Here is a 21,798-nt window from a genome sequence, read left to right on the forward strand (position 1 = left end):
AGACACATATGCTTTTTAGTTTTAAGTCCTCATTTCTTGAGTTTTCCACTTATATTTTATATGTTTCAGTGCCTAAAAAGCCCAGATGAAATTATTTAAAAGAACAACTAGGATTTCCCTAATTTTCAGTCATTTCCCTCACCACGGGCCCCCAGGGGCCGCAGATTACTTACTGATTGATGTTTGCTATAGTGTCCATCCAGCTGCGAATGCGCACCTTATTCCGGACATTGGGAGGGTTACTGAATTCATGGATGATACAGATGTGATAGGGGTAGGGACCACTAAATAGCTTCTGCTCCAGTGTGAGTGTGTCCACCTAGTGAAGACATCACAGAGAGGGCTTTGGACCAAGGAAGAGAATGCCTTAGAAATCTATCTCCCAGACCTTGAACAACCTTCCCTTGGGATTTCCGTTTTAAAATCTTTTGCTGATTTGAAAATCAAACAGTCACATTCAGCCCTAAACATAGCTTGCCATGCTGGGGCTGAGGCTTAGCAAATTCTTCGGTCTAGCAAGCTCAGCGTTTTACATCTCACTGTTATATAAATGCCCATTAAACTAGAGAATCTGGACTCAGGTAACTGATCCCAGGAATCCACTTCTGAGCATGCCCCTTATAGGTTTAGGTACTGACCACATTATGGGACCGTGAATGTGTAGTACCATACACCCTCATCGACTGGACTACTGCCCATTCCTAAAGACACATTTCCTTGCCCCCTTGTAGTCTTTGATGACACTGCTTTCTTCTCATGGAACCCCTCTTCCCTATCTCTCCTTATGAAAGCCCACTCTGCCATCTTTGTGGCATACACGTCTACCTCCTTCTCTGAAAGGCAAACTTCTTGAGGGAAGGATGATGTCCTGTGTATTTTTCAGCCAACAAACAATTTGTTTGTTTGTTTTGAGGAAGATTAGCTCTGAGCCAACTTCTGCTGCCAATCCTCCATTGTTTTCTTTTTTTTTGCTGAGGAAGACTGGCCCTGAGCTCACATCTGTGCCCATCTTCCTCTACTTTTTCTTATATGTGGGATGCCTACCACAGCATGCTTGCCAAGTGGTGCCATGTCTGCACCTGGGATCCAAACCGGCGAACCCTGGGCCGCTGAAGCGGAACATGAAAACTTAACCGCTGCGCCACCAGACCAGCCCCTATTTGTGTGTTGAAATGACTCTTTGGGGGCCAGGCTCAAAGACTAACTGCAAAGGTTGTTTAATATTTCCTTTAAGCTTTCTTTTGGCATCAAGTACAGAGTACAATGTTTACTTTTTTTTTTTCCAGTTTTATTGAGAAATAATTGACATACATCACTGTATAGGTTTAAGGCGTACAGCATGAAAGTCTGATTTATACATATTGTGAAATGACTGCCAAAGTAGGTTCAGCCAACATCCGTCATCTCAAATAGATAGAATAAAAAGAAAATGTTTACTCTTAATAATAATGATAATGATAATAATAATAGTGGCTATCATATGACTGCTTACTACGTGCCAGCAACTGTTCTAACACTTCACGTGCATTAATTTAACCATCACATTAACTGTAGGGTTTTTTTATTCCACCATTACAGATGAAGAAACTAAGACACAGAAGTTGAGTAATCTGCTGCAGGTCAGTGAACTAGAATTTGAATCAGGCAGTCTGAAATCTGTCTGTGCTCTTAACCACAGGCAACTTTTAACAAGTATAAAAACTTGTCAAATAACAACTCCCTTCATCATATAACTTGCTAAAAACCCCCAAAAGTCTAGCAGAGAAGCATTAAGGAGGAAAACTGGCAAGGCAGTCTAGCTTGGTCAAAAGAACTCTGGAGAATCTAAAGACTCATTACTGTGGGTTGAGTGTATGAATGAATGCCAAATCTAAACAGGCTGAAGACTAAAAAACAAAAAACCACTGCACTGTGTGTCATAAGAAAGGAGCAAGCTCGTTACCTGCTGCATTGGCCGTAGGTAGATGATGCGGTTCCGCTCTGGAGGCATCCTTAGTATCTGGTCTAGTACCTGATCCATATTCAGCTTCTTGCATTGTGCATAGTCAAATCGGTTTACAATTGGTGCATTTTCTACTTTTAAATGTTTCAGTACCCTGCACCTGGTAGCTACAAAATGAAGACAACGGTAAGCTCTACAAACGAGTTATACAAACTAATAGGCCAATGAATAGCCTATGTGGAATCATCTTTGGAGGACTGGCCTAACTTTTATTAGTATAAATTACTGCAGATATAAACATTTTTCACATAGGTCACATAGGTCAAGTACCACCATAAAGTACAACTGACACATCAGAACGATCTGGAAAGTGTGATTCTGTCCTGTTCAAAAGGGGGTCACCTTCATGCTAGAAGGGATGTTAAGGTATCTTTTCCTAGCTAAGATTTTACTGGCAAGGAATCCAACACCCAGAGAATGACCTGGATAAACATAGGAATTTCTTAGGAAATATTTATTGAAAAGAATGAAAAATGGTAACTATTAAATTATACAATTTTAACAGTAATGGGCAAATAAATCTGAAAAAATTCACATATATTATCTTTCATTCATCCACAGGAAATGAGCAGAATTAATTTTAATTCCTATTATTTCCTATTTTTCCTAATTTTATTCCTATTAAGTATAAAAGCAGAACTTTAAAAATAAAGATCCAGAACTATTTGGATACTTTGGTCTAAAGTTGTACAGTCCAATGTGGTAGCCACTAGCCACCTGTGGCTGGTTAAATCTAAATTAATTGAAATGTAATAAAATTAACAATTCAGTTCCTCGGGCATGAGCCATAGTTCAAGTATTCCACAGTCACATGTGGCCAATGGTTACCATACTGAACAGTGCAGACACAGAACACTTCCGTCACTGCACAAAGTTCTACTCAAAGTGCTGGTCTGAAACATGACTACATATTCTTCCTGTTTAACATATAAAATGTGGGATTATAGACAAAAGTAACTGTGATATAATAAACATATTTTTTTAATTAAAAAAATTTTTATTGAGGTAATCTTGGTTTATAACATTCTATAAATTTCAGCTGTCCATCATTATATTTCGATTTCTGTGTAGACTACATTGTCTTTACCATCCAAAGTCTAACTGCTATCTGTCACCATACATCTGTGCCCTTTTACCTCTTTCATTCTCCCCACTCTCCCCGTCCCCTCTGGTAATAGATTGGTAACATCAATCTATTCTTTGTGTCCGTGTGTTTGGTTGTTTTCTATCTTCCCTATGGGGAATGAAATTTTACAGTATTTGGCTTGTGATTAAACACATTTAACTACAATAGTATACCAACTTCAGAAAAATATCTCCTTCCCTTTTTTTAATCTCAAATTTCAGTCTGCTCCAATTTTTATCATAGATTTCAACCTGGTCCAACTCAAGAGAGAGAATCAGAAGAAAGATATTATAAAACCATAAGGCCAATATACTTGATCTTTTTAACATTTCACAAAGACAGCTACTATAACATCCTTGACTCAAATGCCATTATCTTCCTGAGCAATCTAGGCCTGTAACTAACTCTGACATTTGAACACTGAGCAAGTCTCCTGCCTTTCAGACTCATTTTCGCCTTCTGTGACATGGCAGGAGGGAGGGGAAGCAGTGCTGGGGACAGGAAAGGAGGAGAGAGAGGGAGGACTAGATAGCGATATGGTTCAGCGGTTCTCTGCTATAAAACCAGACATGGCTAAGGTCAGTTCTAATCTCATTTAGTCATCTCATCCACCATTGACTTGGTCAGTGGGTATCTAGGGACTGAGCTACTTACCTAAGATCCTCTGTCCCATGATAAGCTGAGCTGAACAATTTGGTTTAAGGGCAAAAGGCAGGGCCTGAGGCCATGTGATCCATTAGTAAGTTAGACAAAATATGGAAAGAATCACCAGAGAGTCAAGCACAGAGGTGAAAATCAGTCAGATTCTCAGAGCTCAAAGCAGAGAAAGGAATGAGAAGTCAACCAGCGGAGGCCGAAGGTTGAGAGTTAGAGTCTCAGACTTCCAGAGGGGAGATGCTGACAGCCTGCAAGCTCTTACAATGCTGCCTGAAGTTGGGCTGGGCTCCCCTGCTGTTTCGACCGCTGAGCTTTTGAGGGGCTCCTGTTCTGTTTCAGGAGGAAATTCTAGTAGGAGATAGTCATTTATTAGATGTTTTAAGACCCTGTTGGTTGGTATTGAGTAAAGTACCACCCCTTAAGGGTGAACATGGGGTCTAGGGCCCCCAGGACTGGAGTCTTCTAGAATTCAGGAGAGAGGTAGTATTTAAATCTAAGTTTTCTCTCTCCTTTCTGGGATTCTCCTAGTTTAAGACAACATGTTTGATAAAGATTTCTTTGTTTTATTTACTACCAGTATTGTAGAAGTGCAAAGAAAAGAAGGTTCCTAAATATTTTTTTGCAATACTAATATAATACAAATTAACATTTACTAGGCTTTTTACTAGAGGTCAGACCCTCTACTGTATATCCAATCACTGCATTTAACCTTCACAAATGCTTTATAAGGTACAATTATGCACTTTACAGATTGAAAAAAATGAACACAGAGAATATATAACTTGCCCAAGGCAAGAAACAAGTCAGATTTTCATAATTTTACACAGATAGGTATCAAAAATATAATTTTGAGTGAAAATGGAAAACTAAGATCATGTACAGGACATACTATGTATCTAAAATTTTTAAAGCTCACACAAAATAATACCCTATTGTTTGTTTAGAGAGAAATATGTATACAAGTAAAGATACGAAAGATAGACCGGAGAGACATATATTAAATACACAAGTATAGATGGTGGGAGCTGGTGGAATTGGCAGTGTAGGACAAATGCGACCAAAAAAGCAAAGTGGGGCTTGGACTAATGATAATGTGCCATGAATTGTGGTTATGACTGATCATATCAATCAAATACACAGCAGTTAAGCACTTAAGGCCCAGTCATCACTCCCCTCAAAAAACATTTACAAAAACACGTCCAACATGACACTGTTAGCAAATGGCAGAGGCAGGATGCAAGCTGAGGTCTATTTGACTCCAAAGCCCATACAGGTTGTTCATCTCCTGTGTCAGATTAGGAAGCAGTCACCATTTGGAAGAAATGGGAGGGGAGGCTATTTTAAAAGATGAACCAAGTCTCTGCACATGGTCCCTCACAAATACTATGGCGTAATTATTTGAGAACTACAGAATGAGGACAGAATTAGAAAGAATCCAACATAAGGATTCCTTTGAAAAAATAATATAGTAATGTTATTGTAGTATTTATGAGTCCTTAATTCTTTAAACTCATTCTTGATGCTCTTGAATGACATGGACCTAAATACCTACCATGGATGAACATCATCTTCGGACAGTCTTTTAGCACTAGATCTGTGATTCCACAGTTGGTCATAGTAACTCCAACAAGATTTTTGGACTTTAATACAAGGACCTACAACGAGAAAAATTAAAAAGTTAGATGTATCACTCTATACTTTTCTTTTCTTTTTTTTGAAGATTGGCACCTGAGCTAATATCTGTTGCCAATCTTTTTTCTTTTCTTCTTCTCCCCAAAGGTCCCTGGTACATAGTTGTATATTCTAATGGTAGGTCCCTCTGGTTGTGCTACGTGGGACGCTGCCTCAGCGTGCCCTGATGAGTGGTGCTAGGTCCACAGCCGGGATCCAAACCAGCGAAACCCTGGGCCGCCTACTGAAGAGGAGCATGCAAACTTAACCACTCAGCCACAGGCCGACTTTTGTTTTTAAAGCTCAAATGTTTCCACTGGCACAAGTGATAAGCAGCTGTTACCAATTTCTTCCCTTTAGGGCAAAGAAATTATATAAGAATGGAAACTTGAGTCTCTTTCCATCACTCAGGAACTTGGCTAGACTGAAAGGTAAGTGAGAGTCTTTCCCTTCACCTGGACATGGTCATCCTCAATCACAGGATCACTGGTACTGGTAGACTTATCTGCTGTCCGCTTCCGCTTCATGGCATGACGTGACTTTGTTTTGGCAACCTCTAGAAAAAGCAACAGGGAAATCCAGATTTTAGCCTTGCTTTCTTTCCTTCAAGAGAGCACATTCAACTGCATATGTATAAACTCCATCAAGGCAACTCTCAAATCTGTGACTTGGTTCCCAATGGAATACAGTCAGATCGCTCTTTCCAACAGACTGTTCCAAAGCAAGATCGCCCTCCCTTATCTCAAACACATCTACATCAAACTTAATATCCCTTTTCATACCTGGGCCATTCCAACAACCTAATTAACATTCTCATCTCTAGTCACTCCACCCATCCTAAGTACTACTGGTGGATTAAGGTCACTACCTTCCTGCTAAACAACTTTAAATTATTGACTATCTCTTAGCACATACGTTTCAATGCCTGACATTTGGAGCTGTGCTTTAGTCCCACCTGTTCTCAACTATTCCATACCATATCCTAGTCATCTCCCATTGACAATGCCTCTGAAGCCAATAATCATTCTAGCTTCTTCTTGCCCAGAACACCTTTCCTGACTTCACCTTTTGAAATACCACCCATCCCTGAAAGGTCCAGCTCAAATGCCACCTGCTCTAACAAGTCATCCGGATCCCCAAACATTATATATGGTTCTGTAATCCCCTATATATTTGTTTTGTTTTGCTATTTAAGCTAAAACTTTCTTGAAGGCAACAGTGTCTTATTTCATCTTTGTATCAATGTCAGCCACTAGCAATGAGCTAAAATGAACACTTACTGAATGAACTAGCACTCAACATTCACTGAATGAATGAATGAATGCATCACAGTTACATAAATGGAATAAAAATAATAGCAAATATTTACTGAGCACTTACTGTGTGTCAGGCACTTTTCTAAGGGTTTTACTTGTATTAACTAATGTGATCCTTATAATAACCCTCTGAGATAGATTTATTATTCTCCTTACTTTACAGATTAGGAAACTGAGACATGGGAAAGTAAAATAGCTTGCCAAGGAGTAAGTGGTAGAACTAGGCGTCAAATCCAGGCAATCTGGTGCCAGTCACTATGCTAGAAAACCTGCAATCTCTTATCTGCCAAACCATGGTTAGTAAAGCTCTAATTCATTTACTAGTATTGTTCTAAAATATTATAGTTTAATTATAAAAGCAAATATTATGTTGAGTTTATTTAAATACACGTTCTAAATTCATCTCGAAGACTAAACAGGCATATATATATTCTAAAACAAGACACTAAAAGTCCCTGTCCTCATTTTTTATAATCAGCCTGTAGCAGAGCAGATACTGAATGAAATAAGGTTGACCCTCACAGATTAAATCCCACCATGGTGCTCTTTCAGATACACCACGAGATTACAAATATTCCGCCTGGTAAATCTCTAACTTCGAACATGAAAGATTACAAAGAAAGACAGGGATACAAGGTTCGAATACTGCAAATTTCCAATGGTTTTGGGTTAGATGGGAAGTCTAGAGACCTAGTCCAACTGTTTTTTTGACACACCTGAACCCTTTCCTCCACCATTTGAAATCTTTGTGAAACCCTACTATGCGAAACAATTGAAAGCAGCTGCTTTGGCTGAAGCCTAAAAGGGAGCCCAAGAGTTCTACCCATCAAACTTCCTCCAAGGACCCTGAACCCAAGCAAAACCCTGGGGTTCTGGAAAAACATGAAAACTATTCCTGAAGAAACCTGATGCAAAATCTAATTATCTTCATTGACAAAGAATCTTCTAAATGCAGCACCTTTCACGTGACAGCCAAAATTCACACACCTGTTAGAACCAATAATCGGTCCTGGTTCCCTCTCCCAGTACCATGAAAATAAAAACAATCGAAAAACAAAAAAAGGTCTTTCTCCATTCCTTCGTGACAGTGTTCAAATAAAAATCTTTTTTAGCATTTTCCTTTTCTGATCCAATTTCCAAACTTCTCACCTTCCTAGATAGCTCTCTCCACTCCTCTTTAATTGATCAGAATATAGTATTCAAAGTTAAATTTCCTGCTCTCCAGAGTGCCCAAATTGGCAGTTTATGTCTTCTAAGAAAGGTTATAAAGCTAAGTCACACTTTATATGTAGATAACCTTGCAAAACAAAGGTTTCCCAACGTAAAAGGAAAACAAGACTTCATTGTGTTTGTTATTTTCTCATGCCTCCCTTTTTGTTTAGGGACAATTATTAGTGATTTCATATATCCATCAGTATTAACATACCTCATATGATGGTTCCTACCACTTATTAAGTTCACAGTTATTCACTGAGCCCCATACCATGTAAGACATTGTGCTAGAGGCTGGAAATATAATGGTGAACAAGCAGACACTGTCCCTGCCCTCATGGAGCTCATAGTCTATTGGAAAGATAGACAGTAAAACATGGAATCACAACACAGTGTAGTTAGCATTAGTGCAGAAGTGCTAGAGAAATACAGAAAAGTAGACCAATCCAGTCTTAGGGTGTCAAGGAAGGAGGTTAGTATTTAGGAGAACCATACCATATTCACCTTAAATGCTATTCTTTGACAATCCCATTAGTTATTTTTGCAGTATTTATTTTATAAAGTATTACATAATGAGGATAAAAAAGAACAACTTACAGGCATTTATTCCCCACATAGAAATTCACAAGACAAGTAACTACATAAGGCCATACACTGAAAACCAAATTAAAAAACTCAAATGTTTTCTCTGAAGTGATTTAAAAAAATCCGTAACATTCAACCAAGTTTGTTCCTTTATTAGATTGGATTTTTCTCCTTAAAACTTTTAAAGCAGAATGGCCCATGGATATCAAAAACATGCTAGATAACATTAAAAATAACCAGTTGAAAGCCACCCAAATAACTTCTTCTTTCCAAAAGAGATCTGGATACTATTAAAAATCAGTACTTGGACATTTCTCCAGAAGAGTTGTTATTGAAAGTAAATGGACATTTGTATTGTGTTTAAAAAATATTCGGAAATAATTTACCTACTATACACACATTAGCTACATATATTAGAAGTCTTCTCAAATTGAAAAAAAAAGTCACAAGATAACAGATGCAATTTACCCAAAAAAGTAAAAAGAACTACATAAATGAAATTTTTCTCTTTTTAATTCTAGGGAATTATTTGTCCTGAGAAAAAGTTCTAGTGATGAGACAAATCAGAAGGAAATGGTAAAGGGGATATAGCACAACATAAGGCAAAAAAGAAGTCAAAGCCCCTATGGTTTAATGTGAAGGATCTATAGTAAACCAAACCAAAACAAAGCAACAACTGTAAAACTTCACCAAGAGACATAAGACAAACTTGGAGACAAAGTAGTCCCTAAATAGGAAGACTCAATCCTGTAAAAATGACAATTATCTTTTCAGTTGATCAATGTAACAGAATTGCAAACAAACCAAGAAGATTTGCTTTTGGAGCTTGACTAAATTATTCTCAAATACAACTAAAAAAATAATGAATGCATGACAAGCCAAGAAAATTTTGAAAAACAATAATGAAAGAGGACAGAACACTGGAGTGGAATAGAATGCCCAGAGATAAACCTAAGTCTGTCTCAGGTACATGATCAAAGAGCATTTCAAAATAAGGACACGAGAATAGATGTCAATAAATACTACTGAGACAACTTGGTGACAATTTGAAATAAAAAAATAAAGTTAGTTTCCACAGATTACAATAAAGAACCCAAGGGGCAGGCCCGCCTAGTGGTGCAGTGGTTAAGTTTGCGTGCTCCACTTCGGTGGGGTGGGGTTCACAGGTTCAGATCCCAGGTCCGGACCTACACCACTTGTCAAGCCATGCTGTGGGCTCATCCCGAATACAAAATAGAGGAAGACTGGCACAGATGTTAGTTCAGGGACAATCTTCCTCATCAAAAAAAAAAAAAAAAAAAAACCAAAAAAAACCCCGTAAAATATAAATGAATAAAAGAATGAGAAGATGTGAACAGTTATTTGAACCAGGAGTAGGGAAGGCCTTCTACAGCATAAAAATAAAGACATTATAAAGGTAAACATGTAGATCTGATTTTACAAATATGAAAAACCATGCAACAAAAGGTGTCATAAGGGGAGCTTCTGTTTAATGGGTACAGAGTTTCAGTTTGGGATGATGACAAAGTACAGATGGATGGTGGTGACGGCTGCAGAACAGTGTGAACGCACTTAACGCCAATGAACTGTACACTTCAAAATGGTTAAAATGGTAAATTTTATGTTATATGTAAAAAAGGGTATCTTAAAGCATTTAAAATTCAAGCTGGGAAAAGTATTTTCATCATATGGCAGAACTAGTCCTTGCAAAGCATAACAAAATCTTCAAATATAACTCATATTTTAATACGAGTTTATACTACTATGATATAATATAAACATAATTAAGGTCTCATATTTATCCTATAAAAGCTTATTTTTATTAGTTTAAGAGCACATGATTCAATCAGCTCTATTTAGTATATAAAAAAGCATTGACTCTATGTTCTGGGGCTGATTTTAAGATTTTAAAATTGAGACTTGGAGAAAATTAAAATATATTATTATACATTGACAGGTATTCATGACTTAATAAAGGCAGGAGAGATTACTTTAAAATAAAGTCAGAAATATAAACAGAATTATGATTAAGAAATGTACTTACCCCCCACCCAATCCAATGCCTTGGTATACACATTATAAATCATTAATGAGCTTATACGGGTATGTATGTTTCGAGTATACCTTCACCAAAATAATTCTCAGCTAAACTACTTACTTACCTGCTTATCTCCTGGCAAACCTAACTGGAAGCAAAACTAGACTTCAGAAAAAATTACTAAGTACTGTACAGGCAGATATAGGGGTACACCCATACATGTTCACCCGGCCCCAGCCACTTCAGGCCCTCACTTTTTGGCTAAGGTTTAAAAGTTCACTAAGAGTTAAGACTTCTCTAAGTGTGGGACGGGAGCAGAGTTTACCTACTGGGACTTAAGACAACAGAATCAGTATCATATTTAGGGTCAATACATACAGTTATATTTTTCTTAGAAGCGTAACTATTTGAGTTTTTCTGGGTTGGCTGTTTTACAAGCTATTTTGCATGCTGTCCCCCAACCCCCCACTGCAGAAAATTAGTTCAAAATCTGTATGATCACAGAAACCCCAACAGAGAACTCAATCTGCCAAACTGGCTTTATATGAGAAAACTTATGGCACGAGCTAATGCCCTTCTCAAGTCCTAACCTGCAGTTGCTAAGCCTGCAGCATTGTCATACCTGACTCAGATACCAGCGGTACATGGGAGAGTCTGCTCCTGGCCCTTGTTAGGGGCCTCCGAGGGTAGTCTTCATTAGACTGCACGGCACAGCTCTCAGGCTGGGAGCTCCCCCTCCTGTCCTCACCTGTAGCCCCAGAGCCACTCCCATTAGTCCTCTCATCATGTGCTGGGCCTGAAGACCCCCCTTGTGGCAGAGTCCTAAAGGAAAAGGCGGATCTCGTACCATCCGGGCCATTCACAACACAGGCTCGGCTGGTTGAAGGACGTTCCTCATCAGAACACCTGCTAGTTCTCCTTTGGGATTCCTGGGGCCTGTGACAGCAGCATCTGGGGCAGACAGAACTCTCTGCATCTCCCTCCTCCATGGCCTCAGAGTCCTCTGACCCACCGGGGGAGCAGACACACTGCCTGGACACATCCACTTCTGTAGGGCTAGGCTCGGAAGAGCCGCCGCTGTTCACCGTCCTTACAAAGTCGGGGCTTTGAGAAGCAGTGCTGTGTGAGCTGGAGTTTCCCACTGTGCTGGCGGTGGTGCTGCTGCAGCTGGGATAAACATCCTTGTTTTTTTTCTTTTCAGGAATATCCCTAGCTGCTTTCATATCGGCTTTGATCTGCTCACTGGTGACCTGACAGCCTTTCTCACAGCTGCTTTCCTCGAGGGGAAACTGCTTCGACTGGCCCATCTGATGGGAGTTGTACCTCTTTCGAAGTGGAGTCTTGCCTTTTCCACTTACTGCTTACAGAAAAAGAAGAATGGCCCAAGGAAAAGAAAAGATTTCAGTACAAATTCTGGACAAAAGGCAAGAGTAAATCTGGAACAGGAAACAATGAACACTAATTTTCCTAAAGTATAATGGCGACCACATCACTCAGCTGCTCAAAAATTCTCTCCAGCTCCCTCGTGCCTACCTGGTTTATACTCCTTAGCTCAGCCCTCAGTGCTCACCATAATCTAATTCCAAACTAACTTTCCATTCCTGTCCCCTCTATACGCACTCTACACTCCAGCCCAAACTTTTCTCTGAATATGTCCCTGCCTTACCACCTTGGGGCCTTTGTTCCCAGCAATTCTTCAGCCTTGGACTTCTGTTCAATCTCTTTTGCACCCCCACCCCAAAGCCATTGTAGTATATGCCCTATAATATTATTATCTATGTTTCTGACCTCTTTAACCAGACTACAAGTGCCCTAGAGAGAGATCATGACTTACTCATCTCTGTATCCCTCATAGCACCTAACACAGTACCTGGGGCACAGTAAGGCTCAATACACAGACATATATAGGAATACTTCAATAAAGTTAAATCTGGCTGACAGGTGATCTAGTTTCTAAATTCAGAAACTGAACTTTCTAGGAAGTATTAGGTTTAGTCAGCTGGTTACATTACTTTTCTAAATTTCAGTTTCCATAAAAGCTCCTTTCAACCACAGTGTAAAGATATCTGAACTTTTTAACAGGAATAAAATAAGAATTGAGTAATCAGTCAGTTAGTAAGTTATTCTAGATCTAAAGAATTGAGCTTTCCATATACAGAAGTGTATCTATATTTCAGGTTCAGTGTTAAGTGTATACTGAACATTCAAACATATTAAGGAGTGGGGCACCCAAGGAAAAATGCATGGACGATTTTAAAAAATCTCATCCTTTGCTGAAAAGTGGTAAGCACATGGTTCTGAGAAACAGAAGGGAAGGCAAGACAAGGAAGAAGCATGAACCTAAAAGTTAAGAGAATTATAGTTTCTCGGTGAGGCCAATGGCAGAAGGCTGTTGACTAGATTTCAAGGGAGACAGAGGTTTCTAAGAACATACTTTAGGACTCCCTCAAACACAGCTAGCCACATCATTCCTTGAGCACACTGGACAGATGGGCACCTGGGAAAAGGTGGTTTCTCACTGCTCTGGAGGCCTCAATTGTCATCCTTCACATGAGGCCCAGGCCTCTCCCTAAGCCCTGATGCCCTGATGCCACAACTTCCTAAAGCCTCCAGCGTGGGGCTCACAATGCTCACGTCTTCTCTTCTCCGAGCCCTGACTCCACAGTCTTTTTCCTGTGCTCCACCTGCTCTCGACAGCACCATTCACAGTCCCCTCTCCCTCGGGCTACTGCTTTTCTTGCTTCCTGTCACATTTCATAAGGAATATTAACTTCACCCCAAGTTGTGGCAGGGACACATTATATAAAGGCCAACGTATCAGTTCTCATGAGGACTCCCACTAACAGGCCAGAGTAAGACAGCCTCTCACCTGACAATTCCCTGGACTGCAATGACTCTCCTGTTTTTTCTTCACGCTCAGAGTAACGCCGAGCACCATTTTTAGGAATCCAGACTTCTTGGAGTTCCAGACTGTCTTCCTCATCATCACTCTCTGAATCGTGAACAGTAATTGGGGTTGGTTTTACTACACGCTGAAGACCACTGGGTCCTAAAACAAAGCACAGGCCAAAAGTTACTTTTTGCCCAAGAAAGGCTCTCGCCCACAGTGCTGTCTCCAGGGATCTGGGATCATAGAAATGTTTTAGCTGTATGTAGCCTCCCCTATCACTCATTTTAATGGAATATATACTTGGATGAGATACTGTGAAAGCACTTTAACTCTAAAGCATTATGTAAACTTTAGGTATGACTAATATGCCAACCAACATTATACATTTCTAAAGGCAAGTTAAAATAGAACATCATATGGCATCCCCTCTTCGGGACCTTCAATATTTGAAAAAGTCACATAAATCATCCTAAAAATAATCAAAATCACAGTCATAATAATCATTTAAAAAAATGAACTAGATATTTTCCCAATTTTATAAATGTATGAAGGAAGGCAAAGCAAATGAAAGTGAACCTCAGACATCTATGGGACTGGTGAGAACTCTTCTTAACTGAGTAAAGGTCTTATCTCATTGGCTGTAGCAGATATGTTCTTGAAAGGCTAGATGCATGTTACAGTTTGGTTATTTGAGTATTTCTATTCATGCAAAAAATGCTATGCTTTATCTGCTTGGCAGTACATGTTGTAAGCCTCTAGCTCTTATGACCCAATTCTCTCTGACAAGTGACTGATATTCATTCCACCAATAAAATGTAAGGCTCCAAGGAACCTTGCTTGTCTTTGTCCTGTCACATTGTACGATGCCTGGCACAGGGTAGGCACTCAATAAATACTTGGTGAATAAGTGACTTCATCTGTAAGATACTTAAAACAAGGGTAGTTATTTTCAATTCAAAGACAAGGTAGATTTCCAACAGACTAAAAGTAAGAAAACTTGAGTTCTGATCTCAATTCTGTCCCTTGATCATAGACTGAGTAGTCTTGAGCAAATCATTCAAATTTCTGAAAAAATACTGGTTTTCCCATCTGTAAAACGAAGGGCTGTATTAGGTAATCTTTAAAAGCTTTATGACTCTATAGTGTGCCATAAGTCACCTAATGGCAAACGGAGACTAGATCTTGGTCTGTTTACTAAACCAGGTCAACCTCTCCTCCCCACAAAAATGAAGGGAGAGGACAAGCAGAATATTTAATCAGGTTATTTATTTTCCCATCAACAATTTGAGTGCTTTCTTTTTCTATACACACACAAACATGCAAGTGCATATGCCAATATAAAAAAAGGAGTTGTTGCCGTAGTTACAAAAACCCAAAACCAAGCTTTAATTAGATACACATCCACATGCAGCAAGGCGAACATCAATATAATACAGGCCTCCATAATAGAAAGCATGTAAGACACCGTTAGCTGTAATGTCAAAAAACAATCATTCTCAGTGTTTTACTTCTTCATTAGAGTCAGGCCCTAGTTTTCAGAACCGTGAACGTAGGAAATCACATGATTACCTGCTTGTTCCTCGTCAACATCCACAGGAATAACTGCCTGGCTGTGAGCTGGAGTCTCATGTCCACTCTCAGGCACCACCTCTCCGTCTTCTTGCACCATGTCTTCCATCTCATTCAATGCTTAAAGAAAAATAAACACAGTCAAAGTAAAACCAGGAAAGGTCTACAAAAACCAAAATGGCAGGCAAAGCTGTGACACCCCTGAGAAATGAACAGCTCTGTGATTATTAGCCCCACTCTGGAAGAATAGCATATGATTGTGCAACAACAGACATTAACAAGAAGTGTCCAATTATTCTATAAGAGAGGAAATCATGGATGGGAAAGGACCACTTGGTGGAGAAATTTCATCACTGTAGGATGAAAGCAGGGAGAAAGGCACACAGCTGAGAGAAGAGAGCACCATGTTCATTCCTGAAGATGTTACCAGGGAGGGCTGTATGAGGCAACTGTTTGTCTCCCTCTAAGCTATTAGCGTGAAGATAGTGACAGCCAGCCACTGGAGACCTTATGATCATCTTATAAGCAATTAATCTTGTAGTGTCTGCTAGCTAAACCAGGATGTATTGGGCAGGCAAGTTCAAACTGTATGTTTCTTTTCCTACTCCCTAGAGGCTACGGTATCATTTTTGGCTAATGTGTGGCAAGCATAATTAACAAATACACTAAGTACATTTTTAACATTTTAACATCACTCAAATGTTTTATTTGTACCAAAGTCTTCACTACGGTGCCTATCACTGAATAGGAACGAACATACGATTTTATTTATATTTTTGCAGAGGATAAGTACAGTGAACAATTTCAGCTTCAATCAGTTTACTATATCTTCCTAAGATAAAATGGTCACTTTTCCAAGAGGACCCCAAATAAAATAATTCCTGGCTTTGCCAGCTTTTTACAAGATTAAATCCAAATCCCTCAAGTCAGTACTCAAGGTGCTAAATCCAGCACCCTCCTACTCGCTAAGCCTGTGAGCCTGAGCTCAGTTTACTCAGGACAGCACCAATTCTATCCTTCCCCCGCACGGCTCACTCACAACCCAGAGGGCAGCGGACACTGTGTCAACCTTCTTCCCCGCTACACCTCAAGGCCTAGGGATGCCCAATAACTACTGCTGGAAACACCGCACCCACCCCTGTGAGTGAAATGAATAAACCAACACAAGAGAAAACAAGATCCTGTTTCTGAAAGAACTAAAGAATTTACTTAAGGAAACAAGACAAATTCATAGAGTTAACAAAGAAAACAAGGCAAAATATGATTAAGCCAGAGAGACATCATTCAGATAAATGCCACTGGAATCTACAATGGAAAGGTCTGAGACTTCATGGAGACAATGGGATGTGCTTTGGTCTTTAATATACACAGCAGCACATTCCCCACTTATGTTCGATCTTCCACCCCAAATTCCCGTCCAGCTCTAGCCTTCAAGATCTACATTTCATTTAATGCCAAAATGAGGACTGACCTTGCCTAGAAACCTTCCATATAAAAGCCAATCAATTTTCTTCTTTCATTCAATTCTTATGAATAATTACGAAGAATCAGTAATTAATGTGTACATACTCATACAGAGAGTACATCAGGCTCTATGCTAAATACTTTTATACACCTTATTTATCTCAAAGCAATCTTATGAGGACATTATTACTAGTCTCATTTTTGCAGTTGAGGAAACTGAGGCTTAGAAACTAAGGCTTAAAACTTCTCATCATAAGAAAAAAAAGATATTGTAACTCTGTATGGTGACAGATGTTTACTAGACTTATCATGGTCATCATTTTGCAAAATATATAAATATCGAATCACTATATTGTATACCTGAAACTAATATGATGTTTTATGTCAATTATTCCTCAATAAAAAAAAAATAGTAAGGTGGTAAGAAAAGACATCTCTGAGATTAACATTTAAGCTAAGACCTAAATGTCAAGAAGGAGCCAGCCACGCAAAGATGGAGGGAGGGACATCCTAAGAAGAGGCAGTAGTTAAGTGTAACAGTAGGTGCCAGTGCGGCATGTTCAAATATGGTGTGCGAGCTTGGGAGCAGTACAAAGTGCAGACAGGCTGGATCACGTAGACTTTATGGCCCAAATCAAGAAACTGGACTTTTTTCTAAGATAGTGGGAAGCTAGTGCAAAGTTTTAAGTAAGGGAGCAACATTGTCTGGTATATGTTTTAAACGCCCTGGCTGCTCTAAGAACCAGTTTTAGCTGAGCAAGAAAGTAGTGAGACCAGTTTGAAAGCTATTAAAACATTTAGGTAAAAAGGGCCTGGTACAGTCATGGTACAATGGAAAAGAAGAATGTAGAAGGACTGGAGAGATGTTTTAGAGATGGTCACAAGACTTGCTAAAGGACTCGATGCTGTGGAGAGCAGGCAGGTGGTAGTAAAAAAGGATAAACATCTTAATTTATGTCTCCAATAATTAAATGAGATGCTCGTACCTTTGGGCTAGGGAAGGTGCAAGTGATTCTTGGTTTTGATTTTTTTCTTTGTTTAAAATATTTTATCATGAGGGCGGTACACCTTTTTCAGAACAATTTTAACTTACCAAAATTATCTAAGCTATCTTTTAAGCTAGTATCAATGTTTACCTGATGTTTTGTTCAGCTGAAATGTAATTTCAGTTGTAAAAAAAAATATAATCATAAACCTTAATGGATGTGAGCTGGTTTTACAAATATATTAACTGCTCTCTTTTATATAAAACCTGATTAGGAATTTATAACTTTCATTAAACATTGTAAAATAAAGGAGAACTCATTGCCTTTTAACAAAATAATTTGCATGCAACAATTTCTAGGATCACAAACACCATTTAGTGGTTGACAATTATCTGCCCCAGCACATAAAACAAAATGCATTTACCGGGATTTTTTTCACATTGTAGTTCACTCTCAGACTTCAAAAATAAGAGTTTTCCATAAATCAGAGGTTCTCAAAGTGTGGTCCCAGCCCCGCCGCATCAGCATCACCTGGGAGCTTGTTAGAAATGCACACTCTCTGGCCCCTCCCTAACCCACTGACTCAGAACCGCTGAGGGGGAAGCCCATCAACTTGTGTTTTAAACAAGTCCTCCAGGAGATTCTGATACACTCAAGCTTGAGAACTACTGCCAAAAATAAAAGCTGCAAAGCAATTTTACTTACCGGTTAATGTAAGTTAATTTGGGGGGTGGTAGAAAGGGAAGGGAGCAGCATGCCATTTTTAAAAGCAGTAAGTACCTGGGATTTATGTTTTAAATCAAGACAGAAAATTAGTTAATGACATATAGGCAAAACTATGCTTTGTGGTTATAATTACTCCAAAAGTAATTATGTTAAAATAATTTGGCAATATGCTTTAGCAATTACAGAGGCATGATTTTGACACACGGTAATTTTCTGTGAGGCAAATATGAATTGTTAAAAAATATGAACACCTCTTCCTTTGTTTTAGAGTGCTGCAAAACGCAGGTAATAAACCTACAGTTTCAGTTAACATAACTGGCCCACAGGGAAGCATTCTAAATCTTAAGACTCTTGGCGTACAAATCTAATAAAGATTATATCCTTACCAAATCATACAATTTTTGTAAATTAATACAGTACTCTGTAAAAATGAAATCAATTTTTGCTGGAGTCACATATTACTTTAATGATAATCTTCACCAAAAAACACCATGAGCTATTACAGTAGTTTGTAAGTAAAGCCACTTAACTTACACAAATTAAACGGCTTTTAAAATTATACAATGCCCTTCTTTTAGAGTGAGTTACATCACGTGAGCTGCTGAAGTAAAACACAACAGAGCAATAAAGAGTGGGTTGGTGCTTCATTCTGGGACTGGTCCAAAACCAAGTAGAGGCCCAGGAATGAAAAGTTTTAAAACTCTACATTAAGGAAAGTCAAGATGTCAATACCAATTTTAAACTAATTTTTAAAATATTGTTGGGGCTGGCCCCGTGGCCGAGTGGTTAAGTTCACACGTTCCGCTGATGGTTTGAATCCTGGGTGCGGACATGGCACTGCTCATCAGACCATGCTGAGGCAGCGTCCCACATGCCACAACTAGAAGGACCCACAACTAAGAATATACAACTATGTACTAGGGGACTTTGGGGAGAAAAAGGAAAAAAAATAAAATCTCAAAAAAAAAAAATATTGTTAAATTGGTACCCAAAGAGTAGTAGCATCCATGTTAGTCACTTTAACTAACATTAATTCCTATTGATCCATTTTATTTTGAATCTCTGTACCACTCTTCATTTATTTTTTAAAAATATTTTTCTTTCTTTTATTTGAATTCTTTCCACTCGTAGTTTTGATCAAAAGTCACATAGCCATTCTCTAGCTCATTATCTTTTATTCAAAAGAATCAATCTGATGTGTATGTAATAATAAATACAGATAAATATATTGCCAACTTCAAGAGACCTGTGGAACCTAAGGTTTTACAGCAATCTAATCTTCATTTCTCTACAAATGCTGCCATGATCTTTGGTATTCTTAAGCTTCCTCTTGTTGAAGCTGTTTAACTCTTCAATCGTGACTTTTAGGTAGTTCATTCCTTTGCTTCTCAGCCTTTAAAAGCATTTGAAGATACTGTATTTGACAATACTGTGCATCTCAAGTATTTGTTTTGTATGGAAGTCTCTCAACTACTGAAACCTTAGTTTCAAACGTTAGTAGATTTAAGTTCCAGTGTTCTCTCTTAAATCAAATACAGTATTCTTGCACGTTTTGGTCCCTGCTGCACCAATATGTGATTTCACAATGCAAAGCATTCTCCATGCTGTACTCAGAAGCCTACGGCCATGTAAATTTCCAGTAGAGTCTATAATCTGCCCAGTACATCAATTCCAACCACAGCTGGGGATTCATAGGATTTAAGCAACTTCTGCACTGCAGCTACTATAACAGTTTCCCATGGATGGTCTGTATCCTCTAAAGTCCAGATCCTTATGGTACCAGTGACCATAAGGCACTCAGGTCACAACAAAGCAAAGAGAGAGTACCTGACCTCACTCCCCCTTCTCTACCCCAGCACCTGCTGCCTCTGCACTCTTGTTTTTGTATTTTGTGGGGAGGGTGTTGGGGAGAGATTTAGCCATAAACCTGAAACGCCTGAGAGTAATCATGTGGAAATAAAAAACATGAAGTTGGATATAACTGCAACTACTTCAAAAAGTAGAAAGATCAAAGCTAGAAATAAAGGTTTAGAATTCATTAGCATATAGTTAGTACTGGAGCCGTGAGATTGAATGAACTCATCTAGAGACAATGTATAGAGAGAACAAGGGAGATCAAGGACAAAAGCGGAACAGAAGACATGGTGCAAGCAAAGGAAACTGAGGAGGCATGTCCAATGAGATAGCAGGAAAATGGTTTCAGAGATGCCAAGAGAAGAAAATATCTCAGGAAGGCAGAAGTGGGCAACAATGATAAATGCTGCTGAGATGTCACATAAGATGAAAGTAGAGAAATGACCACTAGCTTTCATAAGGGAGTCACCAGTGACTTTGCCAACAGCCAAAATGGAGAGTTCTCTGGAGAACCCATGAGGTGAGAAAGTGAAGACAATGCCTACAGGTCAGGACCTGCATAGTCAGAGCTACCTTCAAGGAAATTACGCTCTATACACGGTATGCTTTCCATCGTAAAAGCACTTACATAACATCAGGACACCCTATTTCTCATTAATTATTGTGCCCAACAGAATGGGTGAAGGAGCAACAACAAAAAACTGGTTACAAGAGATTCCTTCTCCAGTTCTTAAGGGTCAATTGGGAAACTGGAAAATTTGGTAAGGAAACAATTTCACTTCATCCTCACTCATCAACAGAGGGGCAGTTAAAGCCCAATAACACATGGGTTGGCATATAGCAGGTGTTCAGTCACTATTAAAGAACTGGATGGGTAACTACATAAGCGAAGGCCAATGGATCTTTATTACTCATGTACTGAATTTGCTGGGTGGTTGCAAAGACTTGATGATGAAAGGTGCCCAACACAATGTCCAGCACATGACTGGTACTCATTTTTCGAGTTCTCGGAACATCCAAACATTGTCTTCACATTCAAGTTCAATGCACTCATGTTGGTCAGGGAGATATTAAAGATGCTCCTTTGCCTAAATCCTGAAAGTTAAATCTCATTGAAGCCAGGCCTCTAGGGCTCATTGTACCCTAATCCCCAGAGCATCTATGAGTCTTTCCCATTCTTCAAGTACCCTTAGAGATTCTATGGACAAGAGGCATCACAAAGATAGCTTTAAAGCAAGCAGACAGGGAAATGTCATCTATCCTCTCATTTGCCTTGCCAGCTAGGTCCCCCAATGTGTATAGTGACAAACTGAAATGGGAGAAGGGAACAGAAAAGTCAGAGAAATATGATCCAAAGTAAAAATCATTTCTATCTGGAGCTCACAAAAGATCTGGGTTACCGTCGGCTGCAAACTGCTGCTCTCCTGGCTGCAGGTCTTGCCGGAAGTCATTCTCCTCATCTGAGTCATCTGGGTGATGGTGATTGTTGTCATGGATGTTGGCATTATTTTGGGCATTATTATCATTGTCATTGTTGGAGTTCTGGTTACTCACAAGGGCTGAGGAAACCCCAATTCCTGTGCCTGCACTCAGACCAACTCGAGCACAGCCCTAACGCAAGACAAAACCACAAGCTTATTAATTTGGGTTAGTATAGAACAATTCACTTTTAATATTCCTTCATTTCATCTTTAAATAAGAA

The 21,798-nt window shown here is 39.1% G+C and overlaps 2 protein-coding genes across 7 annotated transcripts in view; one reads left to right on the forward strand and one right to left on the reverse strand.

The window, feature by feature from the left end:
* The window catches only part of HTR4 (5-hydroxytryptamine receptor 4), a 181,489-nt gene extending 175,604 nt beyond the window's left edge, over positions 1-5,885 (forward strand). The window contains exon 11 of the transcript XR_006889299.1: positions 5,817-5,885. The gene's annotated coding sequence lies outside the window, so the exon portion shown is untranslated. The remainder of the gene's footprint in view (positions 1-5,816) is intronic.
* The window catches only part of FBXO38 (F-box protein 38), a 55,059-nt gene that overhangs the window by 2,524 nt on the left and 30,737 nt on the right, over positions 1-21,798 (reverse strand). For 4 of the 6 annotated variants that reach the window (XM_046665693.1, XM_046665694.1, XM_046665692.1 and 1 more), the window contains 8 exons: positions 21,497-21,707; positions 15,067-15,186; positions 13,477-13,656; positions 11,230-11,964; positions 5,912-6,012; positions 5,338-5,440; positions 1,943-2,109; positions 174-319 (listed from right to left, as the gene is read on the reverse strand). In XM_046665693.1, the coding sequence (XP_046521649.1) occupies positions 174-319; positions 1,943-2,109; positions 5,338-5,440; positions 5,912-6,012; positions 11,230-11,964; positions 13,477-13,656; positions 15,067-15,186; positions 21,497-21,707 (1,763 nt within the window). The remainder of the gene's footprint in view (positions 1-173; positions 320-1,942; positions 2,110-5,337; positions 5,441-5,911; positions 6,013-11,229; positions 11,965-13,476; positions 13,657-15,066; positions 15,187-21,496; positions 21,708-21,798) is intronic. The other 2 variants (XM_046665696.1, XM_046665698.1) reach the window with 2 other exon arrangements.

This window comes from Equus quagga, chromosome 7, assembly GCF_021613505.1.
Source record: "Equus quagga isolate Etosha38 chromosome 7, UCLA_HA_Equagga_1.0, whole genome shotgun sequence".
NCBI lineage: Eukaryota > Metazoa > Chordata > Mammalia > Perissodactyla > Equidae > Equus > Equus quagga.